General features: G+C 44.1%; 1 protein-coding gene across 1 annotated transcript; it reads left to right on the top strand.

Moving 5' to 3' along the window:
* The first annotated feature begins 336 nt into the window (after nucleotides 1–336).
* Nucleotides 337–9,773, top strand: LOC137801177 (protein NLRC3-like). The gene is made up of 12 exons (XM_068598615.1): nucleotides 337–450; nucleotides 1,187–1,309; nucleotides 1,397–1,561; nucleotides 2,156–2,269; nucleotides 2,478–2,556; nucleotides 2,710–2,938; nucleotides 3,056–4,859; nucleotides 4,953–5,126; nucleotides 7,160–7,333; nucleotides 7,458–7,631; nucleotides 8,146–8,192; nucleotides 8,307–9,773. Exons 2-12 carry the CDS (start codon nucleotides 1,209–1,211, stop codon nucleotides 8,861–8,863), a joined length of 3,618 nt encoding a protein of 1,205 aa, XP_068454716.1. The 5' UTR covers nucleotides 337–450; nucleotides 1,187–1,208; the 3' UTR covers nucleotides 8,864–9,773.
* The last annotated feature ends 315 nt before the right edge of the window (nucleotides 9,774–10,088 follow it).

The raw sequence follows: 10,088 nt of genomic DNA, 5'->3' as shown, positions 1-10,088 counted from the left end.
CCAACCAGGAATGTTTGTGGTGATGACTGGATTCATAAAGCAGAGTTTCTGTCTCCTTGAAAAAAGTTTATCTGAAGGTTTGCCCTTTATGGCAGATTCTTAGGTGATAAAATAAACACACTCTCTCTCACACACACACGTATACACACTTACACCACACACTCAACCGCACATGCACACATATACAAACACACAAACACGTATACACAAACTCACACACGCGCGCACGCACACGCAATCACACGCGTGACGGCCCCTCTTTCCGGGTTCACTTTAGTTTCACTTTCACGCTCGTGTGTCGCAGCTGCTTCTTCTCCGCGTCTGAAGGTTGGTGAGCGGCTCTTTTCTCTGAAGGAGGACTCCTGGAGGACTCTCCAGGTCCAGCAGGAACCAGTTCACGTGGAGGTCAGAGGACGACTCGTGAAGAAGAACCACGTCAGAAAGTCTCAGGTACAAAGTCTTCTTTCCTCGTGAAGGAACCGATGGGCCTTTGGATTCAGTCTCGCGAGAAGCAGTTACAGAAATATTATATTTTTCTTCCATCAACGGAATACAAATGGATTTAAAATAAAGTTTCGTATGTCCAAGTTGGGCTCTCAAGTTTTGAAGACAGGCAAGCGTGACATATATCACCCTGGAGCCGTTGACGGAAGGGATGATATACAAATACGCTCCAGTCCCGTCTGTCATTACAGCTTACCCGGATACAACACATGCAAAAGATACGTTTTTCTGATTGGGTGTAGCCCATTTCTTTTCTTTTTTTTGATTGGCTGATGAGTGGCCCCTCACGGGGTAGTGAGGGCGGCGCGTGACCAGCTCATGTCTGCGCACATTAAAGAGCCTGGAGTTTTTTTTTCAGCGTGAGAAATACGATGTGTGGCGGGAGGGCGTGATTTAGGACCGAAATGCGTGACAGTCACGCTCAATGCGTGAAAACTTGAGAGCCCAGTTACCGCTGTAAAGCGAACGCACGTTATTCATAGGGATACTTCCCGTAGCGATACTTCCGGTCCGGATTTCAAAGTAAAAGACACGTGAGTTCGAATTTACGTTATTTTAGTTTAAAGAACAGAACAGTCATTTAAGAGCATGTTATTTGGAATCAGTACTATTTAGACTACAGTCAAATATAATACTTCCTGTGTAATGTAGAAGAGCACTAATGGGTGAGCTCTCCCAGCAGGTGCTGTTGTTTGTGTGAAGGTATGGACTCTGCTATGAGTCAAGGTGAGGACAGAGAGGAGGGAGTCCCTCCCTCCAACACCAGTCTGTGTGGAGACCATGACAGCCAGACCACAGCTCAGAGGTGAGAGGACCATCTCTAACGGTCCATGACTCTTCTCATGTCACAAAGTCTTTGACTCACTGACTCTGGTTCTACATGTGTGACCAGGATCCATCAGAGACCAGACTGTCCTGAACCTGAACCAGGACCTGAACCAGGACCTGAACCAGAACCTGAACCAGGACCTGAACCCAGCTGTGTGTCCATGAAGAGTAATCGGTCTAAAGATGCTGTGATTGACTTCAAAGATGGACGCCGTTCTTATGACCCAGAGTAAGTTCTTGAAACAGATGAAACAGATGACTAACTGTTCTGATTCTTAGTTATGTAAGACATAATTGGTTGTGCATCATTTACAGTGTGGTTTTTATGATGATCAATCATGATATAACTGAATATATTTTACTAACTAGTCTGTATGTGTTGGTTTGTGTGTAAATCATGATTTGTAAAAAGTCTCTGGTGCAAACGCAATGTGAGCTTATTCAAGTCGAACAGGAGAGGTCAGATTTAGAGAGAGCTGGAGATAGATGACTGGGACTCCATGCAAAAGTCTTCAGAACAGCTCCAGAGTTTCAGGGACTACCTGTCGTAGTGTGGGGAGTAGTTCAAGAACACCATTTATTAGATTTAGAGGTCTGGGGATGAGCTACAGAGGTTCTGGGTCTACGTTTAGAGATCTGGGAACAAGTTATAAAGTTATGCAGACTAGTGGTAGATGTTTGGTAGTACCTGCAGATGTGGAAGCAGAATGTAGTTTGATTAAGAATCTGTAGTTTAAAAGAGTCGCCTATTAAAAGGTTGTCCTCCAACATTACATTCATCATAACAACTCTTATGTTTGGTAATTGTCAGTGTTTCTATCAGTTCACAGCAGAAGAGAGAAAAGTCTCCTGGACCCAGCTGTGTGTCCATGAAGAGTGATCGGTCTAAAGATGGTCTGATTTGGTTTAAAGATGGACGCCGTTCTTACGACCCAGAGTAAGTTCTTAAAACAGATGAAACAGATGACTAACTGTCACACAGATGCTCGTCCTTCATTTCCAATCTTTCGCATCTGGTTTATAAAATATTTAATGACAACTCAACATCTTTAACTTATTGTTGTATTTGTGTTTTAATATCATGAACAATAAACAGTCTGTGGTGCAGACACAATGTGAACTGATGGTTCATGACTCTTCCACAGAGAGGACCAGGAGAGCTCAGAGGTTCCCAGAGGTCCGTCTGCCCAGCAGCATCAAACACACCTGGACTCCATATTTATGGTCTGTACATGTACAACTACTTTTACATGTCTTCTGTTCACCATCGTCTCCATGCTGCACTCTTTAGACCAGTGGGTTGTCAGTCGGTCCAACATGGATCTGATGTTTGGTTCCATGGTTTAAGTTTGTCATTCATATAATATTCTGTTCCAGCTGCTGGAGGAGAACATCCTCAGTTTTGTGAAGGACGAGCTAAAGAAGATCCAGAAGGTTCTGAGTTCAAATTACCCAGAATGCTTAGAGATTCAGAGAGAGGATGAGGAGGTGTTGGATGGTGAGGATAAAGAGCAGAGGAGGAGCAGCAGAGAAGCCTTTCAGAAGATCTCACTGCACTTCCTGAGGAGCATGAAGCAGGAGGAGCTGGCTGACTGTCTGCAGAGCAGTAAGAGGACTTCTCTACAGATTTAACAGGCTGGATAAATGGGACGTTTACTAATGTCTCAAAAGATGGACCAGAATATATTCATTGACTCATTCTCTTTGTTGTTTGTTCATTCAGGACTTCTTGCTGCAGTTTGTCAGCGTAAACTCAAATCTAACCTGAAGAAGAAGTTCCAGTGTGTGTTTGAGGGGATCGCTAAAGCAGGAAACCCAACCCTTCTGAACCAGATCTACACAGAGCTCTACATCACAGAGGGAGGGACTGCAGAGGTCAATGATGAACATGAGGTCAGACAGATTGAAGCAGCATCCAGGAAACCACACAAACCAGAAACCATCATCAGACAAGAAGACCTCTTTAAAGCCTCACCTGGAGGAGAGGAACCAATCAGAACAGTGATGACAAAGGGAGTGGCTGGCATCGGGAAAACAGTCTTAACACAGAAGTTCACTCTGGACTGGGCTGAAGACAAAGCCAACCAGGACATCCAGTTCACATTTCCATTCACTTTCAGAGAGCTGAATGTGCTGAAAGAGAAGAAGTTCAGCTTGGTGGAACTTGTTCATCACTTCTTCTCTGAAACCAAAGAAGCAGGAATCTGCAGGTTTGAAGAGTTCCCGCTTGTGTTCATCTTTGACGGTCTGGATGAGTGTCGACTTCCTCTGGACTTCCACAACAATGAGGTCCTGACTGACGTCACAGAGTCCACCTCAGTGGATGTGCTGCTGACCAACCTCATCAGGGGGAAACTGCTTCCCTCAGCTCACCTCTGGATAACCACACGACCTGCAGCAGCCAATCAGATCCCTCCTGACTGTGTTGACCTGGTGACAGAGGTCAGAGGGTTCACTGACCCACAGAAAAAGGACTACTTAAGGAAGAGGTTCAGAGATGAGGAGCAGGCCAGCAGGATCATCTCCCACATCGAGACTTCACGAAGCCTCCACATCATGTGCCACATCCCAGTCTTCTGCTGGATCACTGCTACAGTTCTGGAGGACAGGTTGAAGACCAGAGAGCGAGGACAACTGCCCAAGACCCTGACTGAGATGTACATCCACTTCCTGGTGGTTCAGTCCAAAGTGAAGAAGGTCAAGTATGATGGAGGAGCTGAGACAGATCCACACTGGAGTCCAGAGAGCAGGAAGATGACTGCGTCTCTGGGAAAACTGGCTTTTGATCAACTGCAGAAAGGGAACCTGATCTTCTATGAATCCGACCTGACAGAGTGTGGCATCGATATCAGAGCAGCCTCAGTGTACTCAGGAGTGTTCACACAGATCTTTAGAGAGGAGAGAGGACTGTACCAGGACAAGGTGTTCTGCTTCGTCCATCTGAGTGTTCAGGAGTTTCTGGCCGCTCTTCATGTCCATCTGACCTTCATCAACTCTGGTGTCAACCTGTTGAAAGAAGAGCAAACAACCTCCCGGTTGTCTAAAGTCGTTGGAGACAAACCTAAACCAATACATCTCTACCAGAGTGCTGTGGACAATGCCTTACAGAGACCCAATGGACACCTGGACTTGTTCCTCCGCTTCCTCCTGGGTCTTTCACTGGACACCAATCAGACTCTCCTACAAGGTTTGCTGAGACAGACAGGAAGTAGCTCACAAACCAATCTGGAAACAGTCCAGTACATCAAGAAGAAGATCAGTGAGGATGTGTCTCTAGAGAAAAGCATCAATCTGTTCCACTGTCTGAATGAACTGAATGATGCTTCTCTAGTGGAGGAGATCCAACAGTCCCTGAGTTCAGGACGTCTTTCCACAGATGAACTGTGTCCTGCTCAGTGGTCAGCTCTGGTCTTCATCTTACTGACATCAGGAAAAGATCTGGAGGTTTTTGACCTGAAGAAATACTGTGCTTCAGAGGAAGCTCTTCTGAGGCTGCTTCCGGTGGTCAAAGCCTCCAATAAAGCTCTGTAAGTACAGAGAGAGTTCGATTCATAGATAATACCTTAAATACGCTGCTATCTTTTCCACCTATTGTTTTTTCTTTATCATTATCTCTTCAGACTGAGTGGCTGTAACCTCTCAAAGAGAAGCTGTGAAGCTCTGTCCTCAGTCCTCAGCTCCCAGTCCACTAGTCTGAGAGAGCTGGACCTGAGTAACAACAACCTGCAGGATTCAGGAGTGAAGCTGCTTTCTGCTGGACTGGAGAGTCCACACTGGAAACTGGAGACTCTCAGGTCAGATCGAGTTAGTTTGTCTAAAATTATAGAATGTGTCTATGCTATGAGTTCAGTGTAAACCATGGGTCTCAAACCCGCGGGCCGATTGTGGCGCAAAAGCCGACATTTTGTGGCCCCCAACTTGACATCAAAGTTTAGTGTTAATGTGGCCCGTGCGTTTTTCTCACACGCACCTTTATGCAAATGCCACGTGCCTCATATGCAAAGCCACATATAATATCAAGCCTCATTACTCGACTAAACACGGAGAACAGTATGAGAAGTACCTTGAAGACAAGAGGAAAAAAGAGCCACGCAGCTTCAAAAGTACTCTGCAAAGTCTTTCTCATAATGCCAAGAAGGAAGGCGATGCTGCAGTCGTGGCAAGGTATAAGGGAATTAATCGCCAGAGCAGGAAAGGCCAGTTTCTGAATGATTGCATGTTGCATGATCTAGTATTCTGTGTCCAGAAAAGAAGAGCTTGTTCAGCAATATCTCTCTCTCGGCAAACACTGTAGCAGAGCGGATTAACGAGTTGTCGAGTGACCTCTACGATCAGTTACGTGAAAAAGACAGAGGTTTCACTGCATACTCCGTGTAACAGCCACAAGTGTGTTTTTGATAATTTGAAATTTCAGAATTTCATATTAGGGCTGGGCAAAGTTGAAGAAATTTAACTAATCGCATGATTTTTCTGCGATTATTTGCATTATCTGCCTTCTGGCCGCATCACGGGGTGGATACCCTCACGGATCTAGAGGAGAGTTGTCTGACCCAACCACTGAAAGAAAGCTTCCTGAATCAAAGATCGGGGTCTAACTATAAGCGCTGTCAAAGAGGAAAGTCTTAAGTCTACTCTTAAATGATGACTGAAAGTGGAAGCTTATTCCACAGAAGAGGAGCTTGATAACTGAAGGCTCTTGCCCCCAACCTATTTAAGTCTCTGGAAACCACAAGTAGCCCTGCATATAATGAATTATAGCTCTCTAGTGGGGTAGTATGGCACTATAAGCTCCTTAAGATATAATGGTGCATTACCAGTTAAGGCTTTATAGGTGATGAGAAGGATTTAAATATAATTCTAAATCTTACAGGAAGCCAGTGAAGAACAGCTATAACAGGAGTAATATGATCTCTTTTTCTCGTCCTCGTTAGTACACGAGCTGCAGCATTTTGTATCAACTGGAGAGATCCAAGGGCCGTACCAGAGCAGCCTGATAATAAGGAGTTACAGTAATCTAGTCTTAAAGCAACGAATGCATGGATTCACGTTTCTGCATCTTTGTGGAACAGGATCTGCCTGATTTTTTAAATATTGCATAGCTGAAAAAGGCAATTCTTGAAATTTGTTTTATATGTGGACTAAAGGACAAGTCCTGATCAAATAAAACTCCAAGATTTCTTACGGTGGTGGTGGATGCCAAAGCAATACAATCCAGGGAAAATATATCATTAGATATTTGATTTCTGAGGTGTTCTGGGCTGAGTAAAAAAACTTTGGTCTTATCAGAGTTCAGCATCAGAAAGTTACAGGTCATCCAGACCTTTATGTCTTTAAGACACGCCTGAAGTTCAGCAACCTGGTGGATTTCATCTGACTTAATCGATAGATACAATTGAGTATCATCGGCATAGCATGGGAAATGTATTGAATGTTTTCTGATAATATTCCCTAAGGGAAACATATATAAGGTAAATGAAATTGGTCCAAGTACAAAATCTCAAGGAACCCCATAACGAACGGCAGTGGTCATTGAGGCTTCGTTATTTACATAAACAAACTGAGATTGATCTGATAAATACGACTTAAACCAGCTTAATGCTCTACCTCTAATACCAATCAACTGGTCTACTCTCTGTAATAAAATATCATGGTCAATGATGTCGAATACAGTAGAGAACAATGAACTGGACTCTTTAGAATTGTTTAGATTACAATAGCAAGAATTTTCACTCTCAGATTTTACTTTAGCCCAGACTTATCATCAAAACAAATTATTTCATTTTAACATGAATGTTATTTTTTTTCTTGGTGATTATTTTCTCTTCAGATTGAGTGACTGTAACCTCTCAGAGAGAAGCTGTGAACCTCTGTCCTCAGTCCTCAGCTCCCAGTCCTCTAGTCTGAGAGAGCTGGACCTGAGTAACAACAACCTGCACAATTCAGGAGTGAAGCTGCTGTCTGCTAGACTGGAGAGTCCACACTGGAAACTGGAGACACTCAGGTCAGGATTCATGAACATGTTCAACTAATGGACACTTAAATCCTGATGTATATTCATGGTTAAACTCATATACTCCTTCAGATTGTCTTGAAGATGTGACGTGTGTTGTTTTGTGTGTTTGCAGGCTGTCAGGCTGTCTGATCACAGAGGAAGGCTGTGCTTCTCTGGCCTCAGCTCTGAGCTCCAACCCCTCCCATCTGAGAGAGCTGGACCTGAGCTACAATCATCCAGGAGACTCAGGAGTGAAGCTGCTGTCTGCTGGACTGGAGGATCCACACTGGAGACTAGAGACTCTCAGGTATGAAGAGGCCTAACGAGAAAGAATAGTGGACTTCCATTTATCAGGTGACACAAACACAAAGAGTCCTGATGAATCATCATGTTGATGTGGAACTGCTGGATTGTGAAGCAGCTGGTTGATATCATGTCAGACATAACTACTTCATAATCTGATAATGTGTCGGATGTTGTGTTTACAGCTTGTTTTCACTGAACCACAAGTAGACAAAGAATCAACTGATGCAGGTTTAAACATCTCATTTATTGACTGACTGGTAGAGGAAACTGAGTCTGAATTGGAGGATGATTGTCAATATAATACTAATAATAACTCATAAACAAGTAAACATCATGAGCTGTCGTTACGGGCCAATCAGAAGACGCTCTATGAAATAATGCAATATGAGCTAATGAATAATAAGTGGTCCAGAGAGATTGAACATGAACATGTAAACATGAATAACAAAGCTCTGTGATGAGAGTGATGTCATGTCCATGTTTCCATGCTGCTCTGACCCGCCTCCTCCTTTCAGGGTGGAGCCTGCTGGAGTCCGATGGTTGAGACCCGGTCTGAGGAAGTGTAAGTGGGCTTTGAGTTTGATTCATGAAAACATTCAACCATCTTCAGACTGTGACATCACTCACTCACGTGTCTAATAATTGCAGCTGTATTGTGTCTTGTTCTCTCCATCAGATTCCTGTGAACTCTCACTGGACACAAACACAGTGAGCAGAAACCTCAAACTGTCTGACAACAACAGGAAGGTGACATATCTGGAGGACGAGGTTCAGTCATATCCTGATCATCCAGACAGATTTGACTACTGGCCTCAGCTGCTCTGTACAACTGGCCTCACTGGTCGCTGTTACTGGGAGGTTGAGTGGAGTGGAAGAGTTTATATATCAGTGAGTTACAGAGGAATCAGAAGAAGAGGAGACAGTGAAGACGGTTTGTTTGGAAGGAATGATCAGTCTTGGAGTCTGAGATGCTCTGGTAGTGGGTACTTTGTCTTTTCAAATAAGACAGAGACACCATTCATCACCTCCTCCATCTCCTCCTCCTCTGGCAGAGTAGCAGTGTATCTAGACTGTCCTGCTGGCTGTCTGTCCTTCTACACAGTCTCCTCAGACACACTGATCCACCTCCACACCTTCAACACCACATTCACTGAACCTCTGTACCCTGGGTTTGGTTTCTGGTCTGGTGTCTGGTTCAAGTCAGGTTCTTCAGTGTCTCTGTGTTCTCTGTAGGAGGGAGAGTCTCTTCCTGGTAGAGATACGTTCTCTCTGCTGTCCAGTACAGGATACAGGATCACACACAGATTATGTTGGTGAGCAGCAACCTGATCTCTCAGTGGTTGTAAACTGTTGGAGCGTATGAGGGGCACCTGAGCTGACTCTGGAGGGTTGAGAGCTCGCTGGACTTGTGGTGTTGCAGATGGATGTTTGAGAGCTGAGCGAGAAAACATGTTTTACTTTGTGTATGAAACTGAGCTTTGTTGTCCTGAAACATTTGTTTGTGTATAGAAAAACCAACGAATGTCAAACGAAAGTCTTTCTGGATCAGATTCAGCATCCGTGGAAAAATATGAATGAAACGCTGCAGAATTCAGAGAGTTGGTGGATTTTCAACCAACACAGATCAGGTACCAAGTGAGAAACTACTGAAGACCTGAACGAGTCCAAATGATTTGGGAGAAATCTGCAGGCTTAGGGACTGATGTCAAAGCTCACTTGTGTTAAAGATGTGAACTTGTGGAGCAGCTGTAGTGAGGAACTCAGTCAGGAAGTGAGACCCTAAAGCTCAGCATGACGCGTTCTGTGGTTTGATCACCTTACTTATTATTTTCATTATGCAGCTCAGCTCTTATAACCTTTAGCCATAGAGCCTCGTTAGCAGTATTTCAAAGTGTTGTTGTTTAGGAGACATCCTTTATTTGTCTCCCATATATGGTCCAGGAAGTTAAAGATGGTTCAAGTAAAAAGGTCTTGGCTTTTTCAGGCTTCCGGTTTGGAGTCTTTTTGACGAGACTTGTAGATGATTTTAACTTTGAAGGTCTTTGAGATTTTATCATTTGTTGTATCATTTGTTGCATTGTTGTAAATTTGAACCTTGTTATTGTAAAAACAAATAAAACTGGTTTGTATTTTGTACCTTCCAACCAAAGTCCTCTGGTTGTCTCCTTATGGTAAGAGAGCTCTTCTCCTGCGGTAGGCTGACAGGAGTGAGTGATTGGTTCACTCCTGAAGGTTCCCAACCACCTGAGGTTCCTCCTCCAGTGGTGGCCCTTTAAACAGGTCCATGCTGCAGTACTTCCAGACCTCCACCTTTTGCACCACCTATCCGGCAGTTTCATCAACCAGAATGCATCCTTTTTCAGGTCTCTTCACCAGACATAAGATGTAGAGACTTCTCGCTGTCCTGACATCAATGGGGAGATCATTCCACCAATAAGGAGCCAGGACAGCAGTTTTG

The sequence above is a fragment of the Clinocottus analis genome, unplaced genomic scaffold (genome assembly GCF_023055335.1).
Source record: "Clinocottus analis isolate CAN_PGR_092001 unplaced genomic scaffold, fCliAna1.0.p SCAF_4, whole genome shotgun sequence".
Taxonomy (NCBI): domain Eukaryota; kingdom Metazoa; phylum Chordata; class Actinopteri; order Perciformes; family Cottidae; genus Clinocottus; species Clinocottus analis.
This window is presented reverse-complemented; position numbering and strand designations above follow the sequence as displayed.